We start from the raw sequence: 23896 nt of genomic DNA on the forward strand, positions 1-23896 counted from the left end.
CCGACTACTGGTGTATACTGGTTTGTTATATGGAGTGTGGCAGGCACTGTCAGCCAGTTGTGGGCTGAGCACTGATATATGGTATTGAATGTGTGTATCCTCTGATAGACAGATAGATGCTATATATGGCAGTTAAGTGATATCTGTACTTCATAATGTTAAGTGTGCCACATGACATGCTCACACATATCATTTAATTGTCTTCCAGGGTTATGGCTCATCAACGTAATCCATCGTATTCAGCTGCGGAGGAGCAGGAAATTCTGAACAGCCAGGTGCAGCACTATAACCTGCTTTTTTCCAGGGCAAGCCAGTACCAGCATGACTGTACTGCACTGTGGCAAGACCTTGTTCGCCGGGTAAATGAGATAGGCATGCATAACCGGACATATGAGCAGGTACGCCATCACTGCAGTGATTTAATTAGACATGTCAGGCGGCGTGTGTCTGATATCCATAGGCAACAGCTTGCCACAGGTGGTGGGGTGGCCATACACCCCCCCTCACTAGACTGGAGGAGCTGCTCCTAAGCGTGGTGGCTCCTGGCCTACAGCAGCAACAGCATCACACATGTCATCATGGAGGCCGGAGCCACCCAGCAGGATGACATGGAGCATGCAGGTAATACGCCCTTGCTGTAGACTACCATTACCTATATTGTTAGACTATGCATATGTGAGATGTGTACTGTATGTTTAGCAGTTGTGCTGCCTAACATGTGCAATACTGATATTTGGAATAGTATCTGTACACCTGTGACTGTTGACTGTTGTTCCACTGTCGTTTAGCACACTCACAGTAGCAATGCCACAGTTGTGGCCACTGACAAACTGTGTCATATTCTTGTAGGTCCCTCTGGTGTGACAGCAGGGCAGACGATACATGCTGGTGAGTGTGTTAACACTTTAATATTGGTAATGAAATGTGCATGTCATAGGTGAGGTGTAGGCCATGTACACGTAACACACGTATGCATAATGCATGCTGTGCATGTTTGCTGTGAGACATCAATTATCTCAGTAAAGTCAGTAGCTGCCTCAATCACATGCAATGCACAGTGCAGCAGACACAATTGTGGCAACACTGTACTGCACATTGGATATGCATAGTTGCTACAGCTGTACACAACAGAACACGTTTATCATACGCAGTACACGAAAACATGCTACATTTGGCATTACCACACACCCATTGTAAGGTCACACTTCAGTATCCCACATGTCATGCACACACACATGATGTACCTCAGGGGTAGAGGCCTATCATGGGGCTGTGCAACACTCTGCAACACATAACACAGTCATGTTAGACAATGCTCCCTATTGGGCACCTCACACACCCATGTACAAGATGGCTGTGTAACTGTGAACGTAGCCATGGCACAGCAGTTCAGTTGCAGCATGCTAGGCGGTGGTCTTGCACACATTAGTAGCTGTGAGTGACCACAAGATACATGTTGATGATGGCACAGGGTGCTGCACCCCATCCAGTTACAGTAACCACAGTACTACTCATAGCAGTCATTGCTTTGCACCTCAGTGTTGTGTGTGTGCAAACATATGCACCTATACCCAATATGCACAACAGTCACTATCCAAACAAAGTGTCACATATATGTCCTTGAATGCTAGTGGGTGTATAGGTCACTTGACACACATTAGGTATGTATGGTGTTCAATGTTGCAGTTGTGTAGCATGCCATGCCATGTCTGGCACCGACATCTGCAATATGTCCCACACTCACCATAACCACTGTACACTGGCCATGTCGAGCATTGGGATTCCTTCACGTCAGCATACACCACACATCCCATGTGTATACATAGCATGCATGTGCTGCACCCATGCCCACTATTATCTGCTATGGACACAGACACTGTACTCAGACATGGATATCTATGTGTCACACAGATAACACATGTAACCATGGCATGTATACTTGTGAGTGATGGTGCACAGGGCATTGCAGAGCTGATAATACCTGCACAGCAATGTTGTGTCCATGTACACATTGTTTTCCAGGGTGTAGCCAATCACTGAACAACTACACAGTTGCATCAAAGCCATGTATACTGCCATTTAATAGGGGTGTCTACACTTGCACTGCATGGTCTTCTGCAACACATATTCTGCATGCTGATACGTGTGTGGTGACTGTTTACCTTGTGATACTGACACCCACCTTCACCCACTATAGAGTATGTGTTGGATTGCTGGTATGTGCGTGTATGTGCTGTAGTGAGGAGTGTATTAGTGTTCATGTGTGCTTGTGTGCATGTGTGCATTTGTTCATGTGTGCATGTGTTCATGTGCAGACCGTAAAGTGTGTTTCCTGTCTTCTTGTCACAGGTGCTGAGTTAGGGGTTGGCGAAAGCAGCAGGCAACCTGAAGCCACTGCCATAGATAGTGGTGATGATGAGACATGTATTTTAGCACAGGAAGGTTTGACAGGGTCTGTCGTTGGTCCGCCAATCGACAGTACACAGCGTTCAACCCCATCTATGCACACACTCATACTGTCACTACATCTCTCACCACCAATGGCCATAGGCGAGGGACATCATACAGTTGGCATTGACCAGGAGAGTGTGGTACCCATGGCAATTGCATCCCCTCACAGTAGCCATAGCCGTATTCCTGGAATGGTACCACATAAGCAGAGGTCCAGGGGTTCTCGGGGGAGCACCGCTGGCCATATTGCCCCTGGCAGGCGTGCCCTCATAGGTCTTACGACATCCAGTATGTTCCGGGCTGTAATGCAGGCTCAGGCATGTATGGAATGGTACACTAGGCAGGGACTTAGGGCGCAGAGGGCACATTACACTGCTATCAATGACAGCATCCGTGACCTTGCCGGTGCCATCCGGACTTACACCGAGGTCTTTGATAGACGTTGGGTGGCAATATTAGATGCCCTCCACAGCATGTCTTCCATGAGCCAGGACCGTGCGGGACGGTTGCGACGTCAACGCGGACACATGCCAGCAACAGCAACAGCTGGCAGTGATCGCGGACGGCCCACAGTTCACAGCCACTCCTGTAGTGGCAGTACCAGCCCCAGCAATGCTGGGGCTGGCCTGTCCATTGACTGTCCCAGTAGACCACGTGCACATGGCTCTGGCCAGTCCCAGCAGGGACATGGGTCCAGTTGTCATACCTCTGCCTCTGATGACAGTACCCAGTCAGGGTTGGTACCCGATACTGTCCGTAGCACCCCTGCCAGGCACAGGTACTGTGTCCGTGGCCGGAGACAGTGATCTGTACAGCCTAGCATGTACAGTCTGTGGCTGTCCCACAAACTACCATATATGGCAGTCACATGGTGGAGCTGTGTGCATGCAGACACACACACATTAACCAAACAACTAGGGCTCACACATACACACACACATTACATCAACACTGGCCCATGCTGTACTGTTGTCCCTCACACACACACACACACACACACACACACACACACACACACACACAGACATGTCGATTGGATGGGTCATTGTCAGGCTCTGGCAAACAACAAATCGCCCTGTGCATATGATGATACCTGTGTCGCCTCCTGTCATCTGCAACATTGACGGAGGAACAGGCTAACATGGTGCTGATGCACAGGGTGACACTTTAGCAGTGTAGCAATAATAGCAAGCTGTCAACAAGGAAGTGTAACGACATCCTTGTAGTTATATCTGAGCAGACATTATGCATCAAAGCTCTGATTATCAATGTAGCATTGTTTACACCACTGTTAGGTCTGAGTATGTATTGTCCACCCATGTGCCACTTGGCTGAAGTGTAATGTGTTGCCAGCATGTGTTAGTGAGTGGACAGTACATGTGGGATGTGTGCAGTACAGTTTAGCAAGTGTACATCTGTGAACATGGTGGGTGCGCACTGTCTGCATGTACATGCATATTGGACACATGGGACATGTGGCATACCCTGTCGTACACATTGTTAACATCTCATAGTATCTTTCAATGGCCAATATGCATTCTACTGCAGTTATGTACTAACATGGGTAGACGTGTGTATGACATGGGTTGACACTATGCTGTGGGTGATACCGTTTATATCTGTCAATGATTTGCGGTCTGGTAGTATACACAACCTCAACAGCATGACTATAAGCAATCATTGGATGATGTCCTGACAAATGACACACAGTCGTAGGGAACTCAGTAACAATTGGATCCTTCCGGTGCTACACTATAACACTAAGCAGTGGTAATGACTGCCACCCATTCCTGTGACCACACCTGTTTGGCATATAGCCCCCTTAGGTACATGCAGACACACTAGGGATGTGTCCATCCAAATCTGGAAATGCATGCATTGGCCTACAATGCATTCCCTGGATGGGAAGCATATCCTACACAAGGGTATCATACAGACAGATACCTGCTGTCTGATACATGCTGTATAGCAGTAAGCCGACTATGGCATAGTCATCCTCATGTACTATACATACTATCCCATCAGTACAACACAGGTGGTAACCCTCAACATGTATGTTGGGTACCAATGTGTACATACAGCCTCCTGTTATGTCATATGTCCCTTGGTATCCACATATCCATAGGTATTGTGGAGTCCCAAGGTGTATCACATAAGACATTAGAGGCCTGAATGCATATCCACAAGGCAGTTGTACACCTATAAAGACTGTCCATTATTGGCAGTCTCTGTTGTGTATGAACATGTCTGACATATACCCCAGGCATATACCCTCACTCACACTACTCTTAAGTAACTGTCATGGGTGTGTGTGCCACAATTGACCTTGGCCACAGAACACGACAGTGGACGGCCTTGTCACATACATACATATGTGACCTACGATCTGAGAAGCAGCAGCACAGCCTGTCAATGGAAACAAATGTATTCATGTAGTATGCAGGCTTCACACCTATGTACTGATTGAGGGGACATGTACACATATATATTTGCCACGCAGATACTTGATGTGTGCAATGCACTTACTGTTGTAATCATAATATGTCATACCATAGTAAAAGCAAAACCCACACCACATTGACCAACCCACAGTCAACATTTTCAGGATTCAAACCCCTACCTAACTATGTTATGATACTAGAGAGCGATGCATTAACACTGCGCACTATTTGCTTTACTGGGTGGTTTCCCAGATGACCTTGGCCACAGAACACGACAGTGTTCGGCCTTGTCACATACATACATATGTGACCTACAATCTGAGAAGCAGCGGCACAACCTGTCAATGGAAACAAATGTATTAATGTAGTATGCAGGCTTCACACCTATGTACTGATTGAGGGGACATGTACACATATATATTTGCCATGCAGATACCTGATGTGTGCAATGCACTTACTGTTGTAATCATAATATGTCATACCATAGTAAAAGCAAAACCCACACTGCATTGACCAACACACAGTCAGCATTTGCAGGATTCAAACCCCTACCTAACTATGTTATGATAGTAGAGAGCGATGCATTAACACGGTGCGCTATTTGCTTTATTGGGTGGTTTCCCAGATGACCTTGGCCGCAGAACATGACAGTGGATGGCCTTGTCACATGCATACATATGTGACCTACGATCTGAGAAGCAGCGGCACAACCTGTCAATGGAAACAAATGTATTCATGTAGTATGCAGGCTTCACACCTATGTACTGATTGAGGGGACATGTACACATATATATTTGCCATGCAGATACCTGATGTGTGCAGTGCACTTACTGTTGCAATCATAATATGTCATACCATAGTAAAAGCAAAACCCACACCACATTAACCAACACACAGTCAGCATTTGCAGGATTCAAACCCCTACCTAACTATGTTATGATACTAGAAAGCGATGCATTAACACGGTGTGATATTTGCTTTACTTAGTGATTTCGCTTCTCCGGCTGTATTTGTAGGATGGTGACATCATCAGTCTTTCCAAAGAGGAATGTACCTCTTTTAGTGTGTTTTTCCAGTCTCCAAAAAGGGCACTCTTTTCAAAGACAATTGCACACATACACACACACCCCCATACAGTCAGTGTTTGCAGGATCCAAACCCCTACCCAACTATATTATCATACTAGAGAGCGATGCATTAACATGGCGCGCTATTTGCTTTACTGGGTGGTTTCCCTTCTCCGACTGCATTTGTAGGATGCTGACATCATCAGTCTTTCCAAAGAGGAATGTACCTCTTTTAGTGGTTTTCCCAGTCTCCAAAAAGGGCACTCCTTTCAAAGACAATTGCACACATACACACACACAGTCTGTGTTTGCCGGATTCAAACTCCTACTTAACGATGTTACAACACTAGAGAGGGACACATTAACACTGCACACTATTTGCTTTACTGGCTGTTTTCCCTTCTCCTGGTGTATTTGTAGGATGGTGACATCAGCAGACTTTCCAAAGAGGAATGTACCTCTTTTAGTGAGTTTTCCCAGTCTCCAAAAAGGGAACACCTCTCAAAGGAAACTGCACACATACGCTGTTTGCAGGATTCAAACCCCTACCTAACTATGTTATGATACTAGAAAGAGACGCATTAACACGGCACGCTATTTGCTTTACTGGCTGGTTTCTCTTCTCCTGCTGTATTTGTAGGATGGTGACATCATCAGATTTTCCAAAGAGGAATGTACCTCTTTTAGTGAGTTTTCCCAGCCTCCAAAATAGGGAACACCTCGCAAAGGAAACTGCACACACACACACGCACACACACACACACACACACACACACACACACACACTCACTGTTTGCAGGATTCAAACCCCTACCTAACTATGTCATGATACTAGAGAGAGAGAGACGCATTAACACAATGCGCTATTTGCTTTACTGGCTGGTTTCTCTTCTCCTGCTGTATTTATAGGATGGTGACATCATCAGACTGGACATGGTGATGTGTGTACACTTTGTTTTATGCCATTCCAGGAATGGGCCATGTGGGTCAGCAGGTGTCAACAGCTTGAACAAGACCTCATAATCCTTACCTTGTGTGATCTATCTGTGGACACATTGACATTCCGTCATATGTCAACACATATTTATGCACAGCTTGTTGGTTTGTGGATACTACATTTGTGGGATGTTGATAAAGGGCTATTCAAAGTCTATGTGACACATGTGTAGATGTGTTCATTGATGTATGTCCTGGGTGGCTGCCTTGCAAACAGTCTAGCATGTTTGGGAATCATGATCCGCACATGAACATACCACAGTTGGTAGGGTTGTGTGTATGTCAGTTTCCAATAGCTCTGTTTATGGCTGCAACCATGATGGACTCCATGACCTTGCAGATCAGACTTCATAGGTGTACTGGACTTGACTTCCCATGGTGTGTTGTGCACCAACACTTTTGGGGAATGCCATATATAGCTGTGACACATTCAACAGTTCCACATCCTGTGTAGGGGGTGAGGCTCAGCTGACTGTTCAGGTGCAGGATCTGTTTGTTCTGTAGTTTGTGCATGACACATATTGGGAATCAATGTATTCCACTTGCTGCCATGCTTTTGGCAGTGGGGGTAGCTGCTCATCCATTCTACATGTGATATCTCCTGGTACGATGATATGGACTATTGTCAGTGGGAGGTGGGTATGTACATATGGGCCTGTCTGTCAGGATGTCGGCGTTGTCAGTCAGGTACAGTTGGTCCTGACTCAGGACATATATGGGTGTACATTGCTATTTATGACATAGCTGAAGGAGGTGTCATGATTCAGTCTGGACTCCTCAGCTACTCTTTACAAAACACCAACAAACATGAGCACTAATCCCTGTTATACTCTTTTACATGCTTAACACCCTACTGATCCTTTGTGATCAGGCTACAGAGTATGTCATCATAATATCCTGGCATGTCCAGGGGTCGGTTTCGTGTGTACTCTCCAGTCCAGCTGGTGGATATTGTGATATTGACACAATGTCACATCTGCCTCATGTACACAGACAACCCTCTCCTCTTCCCGACAAACTCAGATATATGTGTGAGATGCACCTATATAGACATACAGGGTGCTGAACTCTCTCGACCCATGACTGGCACAGTCTATCAGGTGGTGAAGGTAACCACACACACACCACATATCAGTCACATATCCTCTAGCAACAGCACTCAAACCACATTATCACACATAGACATACTTGGATGCTGTAAATGTACTCTTCCTAAGCAGCAGAGACCTCCAAAGCAGACACACACACACACAACTGCTACCCCACTACAATACCTACATATCACAGAGTTCACAATGTTAGTGTGCCACACAGTCAGTGCCCTTTGAGCTAAACAGCACACCTAATACACTTGTAATAGGCAACACTTATTGTCAGACACACTGACGTACCACTCACCAGCCCTAAAATGGGAATATTCACTTTGGGCTGTCTGTCGGGTGCCAGGATCTGCCGCATAACACAGGCAGTCAGGTCACTCCCAAAGCAAGTACAGGACTAGCACCATCATTGTCCATGCTAGTGAGTAAAACCTCAGACGTTACTCCCTGGACCACATGACATGATACATGGAGGAACACTCTGATCATGTAGCCCAGGCCAGTATGACCCTGACCTTGTCTAGCATCTTACACCCACCAATTATGATGTCACAGTATACAGACACACATATCACGTTTAACAGTTGCCTAACACATTTGTTTCATTCATAGGGGATACAGTGTCTGTCAGCCTATGGTGACATGCTCAACATGCCACATAGCTTCACTATGGACAGCTTGCACCTGTCACCCTTGGACTTTCGAATGCTGGCTAAGGCTCTTGCTACCACCATAGTGCCTTTTTTAAGCAGGGCTCAAAAGACAAACCCACCTCCATAGACATTACAGGGTAAATGAAACTAAGGGTAATGCTGCTCAGCACCAGATGTGTTACCCTCAAATTGCGGCCACTCAGGACTCTCCTCAGTATGGAGGATAGCGATATCTGTGCACTAACAGACGCCTGGTTCAGGCTCGCTTATGCACACCAGCACTACCAGGTTATGTTTCATACCATGCTTTCTGACAACAAGACTTGGAACAGACATCACAACTAAGGGGAGTATCCATACACATCACAGATACACACACCTCCGGGTTAGTAGCACTGCACAAAGCATCACAGACCATACATATACAACTACCATTGTGCAAAACTGCCTTTCAGTTTGTTGTCTGCTACAGACCACCCTCCCAAACTCAGTAACCACACTCGGCTTTCATGGGAGCTATGGAGAATATGTAGGTCTCCACAAACACCATTATATTGTGTGACTTCATATACACAAATATTGACTGGGGATACTACTCAAGCCCTAACACCCTCACCCAACAGTCGCTACAATTTGTAGACTCATATGCTATGGCACAACCAGTCAGCACAGCCACAAGGGGAATACATATTGGACCTGATCATCACCAACATGGGGACTCTATGTTCCACACCAGCGATATACCCCTCATTGGTAAGGTCAGAACATACATGTATCTCACTGGACATACATAAACCCTCCACACACCCATCTTGGGTAATCTTGGTGAACTTCTCATGAGCCAACGTCTCACTTCACCAAAGCAAGGTGGTATCCTTCAGAGACCCTGAGACAGTGGCAAATACGGCTCACACTGCTGAATCCTATCTATGGACACCTAGTGGACTGCATGGATTGTGCTATCCCAAATAACAACAGGACTCACTACTCCAATGGCAGGGGACCTGTCTGGTAGACCCCAGCCATTAATAAGCTGTACAACGTCAGGAGGAAGCTACTACATGATAGAGCACAATCTCAGACTGGGAAGGCATCTGTGATCTGTACTAGCAGACAGCTACGATCACTCATGAACTTTTCTAAGGGCCACTTCTACCGGACAATTGCACCAGACACGTAGGACTATCACACGGCCTTCTTCAGTTATGTCAGGAACCTGGGTGGACACTCACTGATATGCTGTGAGTTACTGCATACTGACTCAATTTACCCTGAACCCACTGGCAATGCCAACATCCTGGCAAACAGGTTCAGTGCAGATGTCCCCCCCCCCATCCCCCCTAAGGAGCAACTATCCATTCCAACAGAGTATAACTTCCCTGACATCACACAGTAACAGATGAGTGCTGCCCTCCCCAAAGCATACATCACAGTATCAATGTGACCAGACGGTGTCCCAGCCTGCATCTTACACAAGCTTCATGACAGACGTAACTCTCACATTACATCACTGTTTAATATCGGAGTTACTACAGGATATGTACCCAAGGAATGGTGTACAGCGACAGTGGTCCCACTCCACAGAGTTGGTGCTACAACGGACCACAGACTGTATTGCCCTATAAGCCTAACTAGCCTGTTCTGCAAAGCTATGGAGCGTATTGTCATGGGACTCATACACATAGATATCAGGAACCTACAGACACTGTGTCCTACACATTTCAGCGTTGTTGTGGGAAGATCTTGCCTCTTGAACCTGTTTGTATTCTTTAAACGGCTAACAGGTCCATCGACATAGGGACAGTTGTCCACACAGCCTACCTGAACCTTGCAAAACCCTTCAACACAATAACCCACTGGGCCATTATGCATAAGCTCACCAGCGTCGATATGGACACATATCTCACACAATGGATTGATATCTGGATCAGGGATAGCACCCACATGGTCAGAATTGTAGGTGCCATGTCTGACTATACACGAGTTACATGTGGCATCCCACATGGCTCGGTCCCGGGACCTCTCTTGTTCTGTATATATTTGTCTGACGTACAGGCTACCACAGGGGGAATATGGCTGAACATGTTTGCACTTGACCAACTCTCTAGCTGCCACATGCATACTCAAACATGGTCTCACAGAGATGGATGACTGGTGCCTGAGCCATGGCCTACAGCTAAATGCCATTAGTTGCATAGTCATCCCCTTTGGGAATAACAACATGCCCACACATTACCACATAGGTAGTACTCCATTACATATGGTAGGAGTTGTTAGGGGTTTGGGGACATGACTTGTTCGTACTGTCGCCTTTGACATTCACGTTGCCAAAGTGGTTGGACACACCTTCTATGTGGGTCACCTTATCCCATATGGTTTCACATCTAGATCGAATGAGGTCATTGTGCCCCTATACTCATCACATCCATGCTTGGTTACAATGCCACATTTGGGGTGTACCTTACCCGACACCTGCAGCAACTGTACTGGCCACAGAAGTTCCTCACCAAGCAGATCTAGGGACTCACACAGATGCCCTGCACAGTTCGGATGCAGTAACTCCAGCTCTACTCAGTTGCTTACCACCTACTCGGATATGATGCGTGCCTGTTGTTTACAGATATACCCAACCCAGAATTACTGAACATGCTCCAACTCAGGATATCCGACTCCCTTGGAGCTACACACTCCAGGGACGTATACCTCAGCACAGATGTTAATAGGACATGCTGGAGGGACGGGACAGATTCTTATCCCAGAGGCTCCACTCACTCCAGAATGTAATCCCAGTTTCACATAGGCAGAGCCACCCACCGACCACCTACAGGAGACATCTTGACGACTGTATGGGTGATCATATGTTTACCCCTGGGATATCTTCTGTGTCCCTGCTAGACAGAAGCACACTAGCCTAAACGTACATGAGCTATCTTGTGTGACCTACTATTCACACACACACAGTGCAGTAATCTGACAGGGTTGCAAATGCCAAACACACTCTGGCTAGGCTTGTTCATGCCCTAGGGCAGATAGCCTAGTATTGACCTCTGAACCTATGCTAATGTTCAAGATGCACAATGTTTATTGCTGATACTGTTTGCAGGTCTTTATCGTCTTTGCTTTACCAGTTTCTATGAATGGTATCTGCAGAACATACTTGATTATGACAGGGTTCCACTATATTATAGATGTGTCTGTTGTCATATAACTGTGTGCACAGGGCAGATTGCTGTATAGTGACAGGTTCCTGGGTTAACACATGCAACTGCCAGATATGCGTGGCCCACTGCTGTACTCAGACATGGCCTAAGTGTGTGAGCATGCCCAGTTCAGCCATTCCGTGTTTTGTTGCCTGGCATTTGTCTCATTTATTCAAGTGTATGAGCATGCCCAGTGTGACCTTTCAGTATGTTGCTATCTGAGGTCCACTACATTTGTTGATGTGTGTGAACATGACCAATATTAACATTTATACTGTGTGTTGGAAGTCAGGTTCTGTTCTTACTGCAGGACTCACCTTTGTGTCATAACTCGACAAGGATTATGCTGTGCCTGCAGGGTTTCCATGAGATACTTTGCATAGACTTATCAACATTCCTTCATACAGGCTGACCACTGCAATACTGTCATGGTTTAGTGGTTCAGTACTTTGACTATAGTGCACAGTATCCTGGGTTCGAGGCCCATCACTGCTTTATATTTTCATACTGAGCAGACCAGGCTGCTTAAGGGCCAGTTAAGCAAATATGAGCATGTTGGCTTTTGTTCAGCTATGCCCTACTTAGACCAGGCTTGTCCAACATTGCTTAATATTCACCAACATTGCTGAACGTTGCCCAATATTACTCAACATTGACCACAGTTGTGCTAGTTGGTGTGTGCGATTTTGTTTGTATATACTACATGGTGGTAAATGCTGTTTAGCACTGCTTTATATTGCTTAACACATGGCAATCATTCCTTAGGTGGTGCTGCAGGGCTACCTGTGTCGGATGCACATACTACACTCCCTGTACATGTTTGAAAGCAGATAGTGTCAACTTAGGCATCCCTTTTACTATATGTGTGAGTCAGAGAGAGGTATCATTTCCAGAGTTCCTACTAAGCCAGTATATGTGCTATGCATTGCCTCTTTGCCAAGGCCAAAGCATACTGGGCACACCTCCTTCTGCCTACTGGGGCAGGCTCAGGTTGTTCCTCCTCCGAGTCACGCTCTGCCTGTGATGGCCTTGGCAATGGTGGGGGGCTGTTTGGCCCAGGCCTATGCTGGTCCTGCTGCAGCTGTTTTTGCAGGATCATATTATGTAGCATAGCACATACCATGACTATTTGGGTACATGTAGTTGGTGACTACTGCAAGGCTCCACCAGATGTGTCCAGGCACCGGAACCATGACTTGAGCAGCCCAAACACATGCTCTATTACATTACGTGTTTGTGCGTGTGCCTCATTATTGTGTTCCTGTTCAGGTGTGTGTGCGTTTCTGATGGGTGTCATCAGCCACGGCTCCATTGCATAGCCAGCATCCACCACTAGGTGACCATGTGGGATGTCCCCATTGGCAAATGTCTGGTACAGCTGCGTCAGATGCCAGATATGGGAATCATGGTAGCTTCCAGGGCAGCCTGCACACACCTTCAGTATTATGCCCTGGGCATCGCACATGACCTGGCAGTTGATGGAGGGGAGGCCCTTGCGGTTGAAGTAGACCCTACCCCGCTCACCGGCTGGTGCTTTGATGCATATGTGCGTGCAGTCTATTGCACCCACTACCTCAGGGTATTCCGCTATTTGCTGGAAGAGATGCATATTGCTGGCCAATACCTCACGGGAGTTGGGGAAATATACATGATCACCGACATGTGCTGACATGGCATCCAGGAACTGGTGTAGTACCCTGGATGCTGATGCCTGTGATATCCCCATCGTATCACCAGTTGGTCTCTGGAAGGTACTTGTTGCTAATATTCTTAGACTAACACATACCTTGGTTTCCACTGGGATGAGTTCCCCTCTGTTGGTTCTGTGTGTGAGTTGTGGCCTGCACAGCTGAACAATTTGCTGCAGGAGGTCTCTGTCCACTTTATAGCGCTCCACTATCTCCAGCTCATGTAGCCCCTGGTAGGTTACCCTGGGCCTGTATACTCTTCTCTGTCTCCTCACTGTGGGTTGTCCAGCAGCATTTACATTGTCACCACCCTCAGCATGTTGCATATGTCGCCTTATAACAGCAATGGCAGCCCCTAACATTTCTTTGTCTCAGTAAAGCTTTTTCAGTTTTCACTTCTATTAGCTTACTGCAGTGTCTGTTGTGAGAAACATATTGGACTGTTGTTTGCAGAGTTTTAAGTGCTAGGCTGGGCTGGGCTAGTGTACTGCCTATGTAATTGCCTGATTCTGATTGTTTTCACCTGCTAGCCCTGCTAATACTCTCTGGTAGCTTCCTACTATTTGTTGTGCTTCCTTTTTCCTTTCTGTTTCCTCAGGGGGGAGCGCCGCGCACACAAGCGCAAACACACGCACAGCAGCTAACACGTGCGCACACATGCTTACACGGGCTAAAACGGGCTAAAACTTGGTTATTCGGGTTAAAACGCGCACACACCAGCGCAAACGCGCTTACAACTCTTTAAACAGCCTTATACATGTTTACTCTGGTTTAAACGCGCGCACACACGCTTACACGCTCGCACTCTGTCTTACTCGGGTTTACAGGCGTGCAGACGCACGCATGCACGCTCAGCTAGAAACTTTGGTATTATCCACGGCATACACCTTCCATTTCTTGCCTTTCCCTAGCCTACCTGTTGTCACACCTCTTTCCATGATGTGTAAATGACAGCTGACACATGCCATTCTGCTCCAATGAGCTTCACTTCTTTCATACATACCCCCCTCATGATGTCACCTATCTTCTACTCTGTTACTCCCCTTATCCTACTCCTACACTCCACTGACTGTGCTCATTTGCTATGTAAACTTGCAACTCACTATCCTAACCCTCATTTACATAGGATTGCCTACTAATGCTTGGTTACATCTCTTAGACTGAGCTTCCCCCCTTAGCAACCTCTACTCGGTAGCCATGCTGTCTTCAGCCTGCCATTCCTTTGCATTGTACATTAACAATTTCAATAAAATCCACATTTGTGGGTTTTAATTTTTAGTATTCTGGGTTTTAGAGCGCAGCCCGTTTGCGTGGCGCTGCACTACGCTTAAACATCGGAAATCGGCAAAAAAAAATAAAATATTTTTATTTTCATATTGCATCAGGAAACATTTCCAATGGCCTTATATTTGGCCATTGGCATGCTTCCTGCACTGGATGCAACCTTTGTTTGGAGCTGTCACGGCTCCGTTTTGTTATTTGCAGAATGGTACTCAGTTGTCAACTGAGTACATTTCTGCAAATAGCACTGCTCTTACTCGGACAGATTCGGGTTTCCTGAATCGCAAATCTACCTCATTTGTATGCCTTTCACCTGCAGTTGAGGTAATTTGTATATCCCAGCCCTGTCCGTGTAAGAGCCGTTTTAGGAGCTCTCTTGCACGCCCCTGCAGGCTGTTCCTGGATCGCTCGTCGGACATGATGGCTGCATGGAGTCTTACTCTAAGACTCCGTGCAAGCCTTCGTGAATCCGGCCCAACTTCTATTTATCAACCATGTTATAGGTAAGGCCAGTCTTTAACTAAATAGGATAGGTTAATTTGATCACAAAAAGGGAAATTGGCTTGGCTTAAAATGGCCTGAAGGGCAGCTTTTCTAGTACGTTCCTATGAACCTATAAGAGCTGAAAAAAACTCCCTGCATGTCAGCTTATATACATGGTTTCACTCTTTCTCAAGAGTTTTATGTAACGGTGGAACTAGTCTAGAAGTAAGCTTCATAAAAACAGAGGGGAATACTTCTGAAAGTTGTAGGCAGGAAGAAGTAAGGTAGGTGAGAAGAGAATGCAGCTGTGAAGATTTACTGTTTTACAACAATCTCTCCCTGAAGATCTACCATTGCGGTAACTGCCACAGAAATGCTTTCTAATGTTTTCTTAATTTTACGTAAGGGAAGTGTATACCCCTGAATTCCGCCTTTTAACATATTACCCATTTTCCTTGCTTTTTTTCCCTGCAAATGTCTGCTGACATATGAGGTTCTTTAGAAAGCCAGGCAAAGCTCAGATGTTTTGTTAGATCATTTCTGGTTGAAATAGCTATGATTTTCTGTTATCTTCTTTTCCAGAACTCTTCTCAATACTTTTTGTTGCCCCTCAGGGAAGATTTGTTATCCCAAAAGCAGAAAGAAAGAATTCCATGCATTTCAATGCATTCTACATCTGAAAGCTTGAATTTGATTATTGTATAGCTCTGTCTGTCCTTCTGGACTTCATTTAATTTGAAAGGACATGGAGGAGCTACTTCTGGATCCTTTTTTGTTCAGATGGAAAGGATAACAGTCTGAGGCTTTTCACAGTACTAGGAAAATTGTCTTTAGTTACAAATTACTTTATCTTCCTATTGATTTGGAGTTAGTTTATTCATTGGTTAAAATTCACATTATCGCTTTGTAGGCTTGTCTTAATGAGGATCCAGTTTGCTTCCTTTGCTATTTGGTGAATTTGTACTGCTAGGTAATGTTAGCTCACCATTATCAAGTAAAAGGTTTGATATCTTGCAACTTCAAACATCTCTCTCTGGATTATTTTATTTTGAACCTTTTTTAAGTTTTTACGTATATGACATCCTGGCTAGTGACTATTCTTCAGCTAGAATGTCTTTTGAATTGCAGGTTGTTATGGACTTTGAGTTCTGTGATAACACTCTGTTAAGATAGTCTCTCTCTACCTTTGTTCTCATGTCTGTCTTGCTGTCCATTAAGCCTTGTTTCATTCCTAATGCAATGCTGTATAGTGCTGCAGTTCAGAAGACTCTGTCCTGCATTCTGCTTTTGTCCTCAGAATTCAAGGAAGAATACTCTCTATTCTTTGGACCCTTAACTGTGAGTGTACAGTCATGATCAAAACCCTTTAGAATATATCATTAGCTTTTTGTATTGTTTATTTTTTATTTATATATACCCTAAAGGGGCTATATTCACCTGTAAATAAGTGAGTTCTTGTTAATTGGTTTTGAAGTGCTGCCATGTTTTTATAACTGCTTAAAAACTGATTTCAGGGTATATGAGAACTTCTAGAAGGACTGCCTTTGTTTCAGCAGCATTTTTTAAGTGGGAGTCCTGCTTTTGACCTTTCTGAGGTGTGGGCTTGGCTCACATTGTTTTAGATATTGTAAGAGGGTAAACTGGCCGTGTGTTCTAAAGGTAGAAGATGTTTGGCTGCTGCAGTGGTTTATGTTAAGAAAGCTTTCTCTTCATTCAGGTTCATTGCTTAGGATTTTACCCATAGGTAATGATTACAAAGAAAGGAAAAATACCACAATACAGTTGTAGGAGGTGCTCACCATAGCTGTAGTGTGTCCATTTTCTTCCATTGTTGTCCTCACCTTGTTCCACTTTTTCCTTATTTTATCTCTCTGATTATATGTTGCCTACCTGTACTATATTGTTGCATGAAGCAAAATGCCTGCTGAGTGGGTGTTCAGGTGATATGCATCCATTAGATCTTTTCTAGGTAAGAGGAGAGTAGGAGTGCTCCCCACTGCACTTTTATTTGCAAGAAGATGGTGGGAGATTAGCTGCTTTTTATCTGGTATGCAGCTAGTCTTAATGCCTTTGTGATCAGGATTTGCTTCCTTGCAAGACTTTGAAGAGAAGTAATTTTGTATTGTTTGCCCAAGAACTTGTTTACAGGTCAGCAGGAAGTTGCCAATCACACTAGTAAAGTGTTGCCATCCTGAGGCTTGTTCGTTATTTTCCCATCCTACTTATTCTTAGTGTACCAAAGCTTTTTATAGAGTTGTGCCTACAACTTTAGTTTACCCTTTGGCTTGTAGTGCGTTTATATTCTTGTCTTTATTCCAATACAGTGTAAAAGCAATTAGTATACAGTCATTGAGCTGAATAAAGACAGGCTTTAACAGACTCTTATCTGTAAGTAATAACTACTGAAAAGACACTGTTATGAGACCCTCACACAACTATTTTGTTTTATATTGCAGCAGTTTTTCTAGCAACTTAAAATCCATGTGCCCTCCAGGTGGTACCAAAGCAGCAGAGCAGCATGACCTTTTGACAGATACTCAAGGACCTAGTGACTTGTCTTCTGCCCAGCAGATGTGTGACAATGATTGCCTTGCTGCTGCAAAACAGTACCTGCACAGTAGTGCTACAGCATCAGAGCAGAGGACAGATGAGTTTTACAATAATTTTAACACCTTAGATCTTAAAGAAGAACAGTTTTTTTTACCTTTAGAGAATGACACCATGAACTACTATGCAGGTCACACTTGTGACAGTTCCCGGGTGGCCTTTCATGATGCTGTATGTGTAAAAAATGGTTTGCTATCACAGTTGGTGCTTCCTGAAACTGTAGAAAAATTAGGAGTTGATATGTATTCATACACAAGGGACAAATTGTGTACTAAACAAAATGATATCCCTTTAAACTGTAAGAGAGCAGAAATATTCCCATCTTATTTTAGCAGGCACGTAGACAGTTCTGAATGTGGAAGATCTCCTGAATATTCAAAGAGTTTTCATTTTTCTAAAAATTCGGCATTTGTGGAAGATAAGTTGTACTCAAAAGAATCTGCTTTACCTGGTGATGGATTGAAAACTGCATCAGAATGTGGAATAAAGCCACATCCCATTTGTCAAATTAATGATGATTATTCAGATACTTTGGGAAATCAGATGTTCTCAGGATGTAATCCTCAACATTTAGACTATTTTAAACATGTAAACTTCTTGACAAACCGTGAGACAGATCATAGTAGGCCATTATGGTCGGATGTTCAAACAGAAGCCAGTAGTTCTGTGTCATATCGTAATCAAGGGAACATTACAAAATTTAACAGTCACCTGTCATCTGTTTCAAAGATGTCACCACAGGCTTCAGAATTCTCTCAGCTATCATCCTTACAACTGGCACAAAACAACAAGTCATGCTTCCAGGTGTATAACCAAGACAACAATTCAAGATTTTCCAGTTTAGAGACAGGTTATGGTACAGAGAAAAGTCACTGTAGCAGTCAGAAGGAAGGGGTGAATAAACCACGGGAAGAGCATCTCTACGAGATAGGCTGTGACAAGAAGATGAAGCAGTTAAATGTTTTGTGTGAGAATTATTCCAGTCAGCAATATATTTGTCCAGAAAATATATGCAAACGTGGATTTTCAGTCAAGCCTCAGAATGGGCATTTTGAGCCTGAAGATGGGCAGAATCATGTGGATGTTTTTTCTCAAAATGTTTCCCATGATATCTTAGAAACTCAGGCTTATTATACCGGTGTGCAGAAACAGGGTAGTGGATGTAACGTAAACAATCATGGAAATTGTCCACAGACTGTTTATCTTTCTAATAACTACATGATGCGTGACTTGAAATGTAATCATGACTTTTTGCAACTTGATTCAAATATTTTTCCTTCAAGAGCTACTGTTCCACCTCGTCATTCTGTTGTTCCAAGGATGGAACCTAGTGACTCTCTATTTCATGATGATTTGTCTCATTTAAATCCCTATTTTAATGATATGAAATATGGAAATAATCCTTTAACTGGATTTATGGCAGCGTTTGGATTTCACAGGCCTTCAAGAATTCGAAATGGGCCATCTAGTGAGCTTTCTTTCCAACTAGAAGAGTGTAATGACCAGTGGAAAGCTTTGGAAAAAGAAAGAAAAAAGGTAAGTTCTTAAAATATAGTACTTTCTAAGCAGATACTTGAAGTATCATTGTATTTCTTCATTAAGAAGTATTGAAACATTGATATAATATATGGGCTGGATCTTGCAGTATTAATATAATAATTTGGTTTCTTGTTATGACCAGTCATCACCCTGTTTTTGCAACCAATTAGAAGTCCCCAGCAAAAGGGTAATTCCTTTCTTACACTGTGACCTCCTTAACTTCAATAAATGCATGCCTTCTGTAAAATCAGTATTAACCTATGGTGTCTTCATTTCTTCTTCTTGCCTGTTTGAAGGAATTAATTGATTGACTGCATTTTACTTAATAGTAGTTTCAAGTCATGCAAATCTACCAGTACAGGAATCTCCAATACCTAGGATATCTGTGGGAAAAGAAAAAAGGGGTCAGTCACTTTTTTCCCCATACACTCAAATATTACCCAAATATAGAAATCATTTCACTAGGTGGCCAGAGTGGTGCAGCGGCTAGCATTGCCGCCTCACAACAAGAGGCTCTCCAGTTTGATTCTTGGCTGGGATACCTTCTGTGCAGAGTCTGCATGTCCTCCTTGGGTCGTGTGGGTTTCCTCTGTGTGCTTTGGTTCCCTCCCACATTCCAAAAACATGCAGTAGGTGGATTGGACACTCTAAATTGGCTGATGGTGCGAGTGAGTGGTACAGATGAACCACTGTGGTAGGGTTAGCCACCTGGTGGGTGTAAACCTTGGCTCAAGATGATTGTCACGGTTGAAGTGACACCCTGACCCCATGTGCAAAATGGGAAAAAAGAAGTTGAGGATGGATGGATAGAAATCATTTGACTGTCAAGCCTGCCAAGCATTACAGAAGAACTAGCATTCTTTGTTAAACCACACAAGATCAAACTAACTGTAGAAATGCTAACATTTTCTAATCTGGTATTATACTGCAGTAGTTAAATGTCAAACAAGTATTACAGAATAGAGATCAGATTGTGGGACTTTAGACCTCCATAGCATACATTCATAAATGTTTACAAAAGGCAGGAGTGTACTTGGTGCAATGACTGCAAAACAAAATAGATGATTGAGATAACAGCACAAGACAGAGAGAGATTTTCAGTTATTTTTTTCTATGTAAATGACTTGAAGAGAAGCATGATCTGTTTACTAGGTAGATAATTATTTTATCAGCCATATCATAAGCCCATAGACCTCTTCAATCTAGATCCTCTTCTGCCTGATACTACAGTATACTATAATTAGATTTTAAAAATTCAGAGAAAATATGTGGTCCTGAAAATAACATAATTTATATGCTTAGTCTTTTCCAAGGAAAGCAGCTCTGTGGGGCCAGAAACTTTTCTGATGTTGAAAAAGCTGGTAGTTCATCTTTTAATAAAATCCAAAAAAAAAAAAAAAACAAACTCAAAACTCCTATTCAGTACCAACCTAAAAACTGTTTTCTACCTTGCTTTCCTAAAAAGTTATCTTTTATCCAGAAAATGTTCTCCAAATGCTGCAAAATTGAGTCATTACAGAGCAAGGTATCTTGGACTGGGACATGTTAAAGGGTAAAACACTGTTCTAAATTAACAGACAGCACAAGCATAACTCGCACCTTCTTCCTCCCAATTTTAGTTTTTCTACTGATTTTTTTGCAGCCTTAAATATCGAAAAAGATTCATAAAAGGTTACCACAAAGTGTAGGCTACATTTACACTTAGTGTAAACTTTCTGATTGAGTAGAAAACACAAAAAATGTGGTAGGGATGTTCTTGAATACAGATTGTGTATGCTTAATGTACACTTCAGTAGGCATTAGTGCTGTGTAGTATTTAATATTTAAGCCTTCTTTTTATTGTATTATGTTACCCATTAGCAGTAACCCATGACTGTGTATAAGTATCACAGGAGCTACCCACGGTTGGTGTGATTTGATTATGGGGTGAAGCCCAAGTGATGAAGTTTGCCAACTGTGGGTAAATCCTGTAATACCCACATCCAGGAGTAGGTTATTGCTATTATGCAGTGACATTATTTAAGACGGAAATTGCCTACCTTTCTTAAATAATGTCTTTGTATAATGGTGCTATAGTGTTCCTCAGTGTTCTTCCTTGTTTACTGATGTACTGCACATAGGTGGGCTTACGTTCCCATGCTTGCGCAGTACATCAGTGATGTTCAGGAGAAGCAGTGGAGAAAAGAGAATCCCTGTTGCTGTTTTTTTTTCCTGCTATTATACCCCTGTTAATGTAAGAAACTTGGCCAAAGCATGAGGGGACACATATCCAAAAAATAGGGACAGATTTTAAATATCGCATTTATGAACTAAAACAAAGTTGTTGGAAAGAGAAGATTTGTTTTGGCATGCATTTTCTGAAGGATATGAATCCCAAACCTCAAATGTTTGTCATTATTTAATGACTTCAATTCTCAGTGGTTTTCCAGAAAACAACATTTTTATTACGAAAAGACCAAAACTATGAGGCAACAATTCTGGACAATTGAGGGGTATGACTGCCAAGGTTTTAGTAGGGGACAGTGCAGATGTTGCCAGTAGAAAAGTCTGGTCACTCAATGGTACTTCAAGGGCTGGACTTTTTTCTCTTGGTATATGCTCGATTTACAACAGGCATGCTGATTGGGCTGTCTAGTCAGTGTGCACGTTTTTGAATGGCAGTGAGGCAGTTATTGTATAATTAACATTATCTAACTCACGTTTATTTTTCAGGATTACTAATTCTTAAGACATATTGATACCGGATGATGTCTTCATAAACTTGAGTTTTGTCCTAAAGTGATAAACAACACAACACCAGGGATATTTAAGATTTTTGGGATCTTAAATGTTTAGGTGAGCTGCCATGTGTCTGTTCATTGAACTTTATAGTTATAAAGTAGAGGAATTGGCTGCCAGTATGAGATAAAGTGCTGTTATGAGAATGTGAGAGAACAGCAGGTAAATGTCTGCTCCTGCATAGTTCCATTCTTAGCTCTTCTTTTCAAATAATATAAAGTCTTTCAGTTGTGCATATAACTTGACAGCCAGCTAACAGATGTCACAGTGTTGGTCATGTGCATTTGTTGGTGGTTGACCTAACTCTGGGTCTCAGAGCTGAACACGCAGCATGCTTATGTACAGGCTGTGTCACTGGAACACATTATTATTTATTTGTTTGTTTATTTATTTATTTATATTGCATTTGTTTGCTGAGATAATCTGATTGGGCAGAAAGCTCTCTCTTTTTAGGGGAAACTCTGAAAGAAAAGCTCCAGAAAAATTCCAGCATTTCATAAAAAAACATAGTAAACATAAGTATATAAATAATCAACAAATATATAAAACATAAACAGAGTATCTTTAATTAATAGCATCATGTAATGAGTTATGAAACTTTTTCCTGGGAGAAGGACACCGGAAGAAATACATAAAGAACATTGTAGACAGAGATATGCAAGTAATCAGTAGGCATATACAAGTAATCAGGAAATATACAACATTTAAACCGAATATCATTAATTAATAGCATCATTATGTTACGAGCGATGAAACATTTGGAAATAAACTTTGACAGAAGGAGAGAAAAGGAGGAAAATGGAGGATTAGTATTAAGGGGTGAGAGAATGTTTAGGATAAGTAGAAGTAAGAAGGAGAGGTAGAGGACAAGGAAGAGATTTAGGATCAATAACTGTAAGAATAGTGCTTGGAAAGAAAAGGAGTAAATAAGGGGCAGGACATTTATCATCAAGTAATCTGATTGGAGATACCTTTCCTACTGGTACGCCATCATACTAGCTGCTAATACATTCTTCAGTCTTGACTGACTTTTCTATAATTTTAAACTCACTGTCATCTCTAATAATTATTATTGGATAAATGCTAAAGCACCTCTATTTTCTCCTAATTGTGAGACTGGGATGACCAGTGTTCAGAGATGTCTTTTATGGATCCAGGGACCACACTTTGCCAGACAGCTCACTGCAGGTACAGCTAGTTGCCCGCAGCTGGAAGAAGTGGCCCCAATTCAAGTAGATGGCATTGTATGTAGACAGTAAATGGCCAAATAGCGTAGAACTGCTCAATGGATCCATGGCAGCTTATGTGTAAGTTGATGGCCTGCAAAAGGGTTTCCCATAGCATCATGGAGCATTTGTAGCTAACTAAACTAGGGCCATGTATACAGGGACATAGAAATATATAGGCAGTAAAATGATGAAGGGAGATGCATCAGGATATCCTTAGGTTTAGCACTGACTGTTACATGTCACAGTTTTGCATGCACTTATGTGGAGCACCCAACATCTCTAGATATCCCAGGCCTTTATTACCTACACTTGTGTATCAAGCACTGTTCCATATTTACAGCATTCATGAGCTGTCATTCCTGCACATGATTGGTAGCACTAGA

The 23896-nt window shown here is 43.2% G+C and overlaps 1 protein-coding gene across 1 annotated transcript in view; it reads left to right on the forward strand.

Annotated features, from left to right (window-relative positions):
- Positions 1-23896, forward strand: part of MEIOC (meiosis specific with coiled-coil domain) — a 2160044-nt gene that overhangs the window by 794851 nt on the left and 1341297 nt on the right. The window contains exon 3 of the mRNA XM_044055092.1: positions 17817-19503. Within this exon, the coding sequence (XP_043911027.1) occupies positions 17817-19503 (1687 nt within the window). The remainder of the gene's footprint in view (positions 1-17816; positions 19504-23896) is intronic.

The sequence above is a fragment of the Protopterus annectens genome, chromosome 13.part0, assembly GCF_019279795.1.
Source record: "Protopterus annectens isolate FY-2018-M chromosome 13.part0, PAN1.0, whole genome shotgun sequence".
In the NCBI taxonomy this organism is placed as follows: Eukaryota; Metazoa; Chordata; order Ceratodontiformes; family Protopteridae; genus Protopterus; species Protopterus annectens.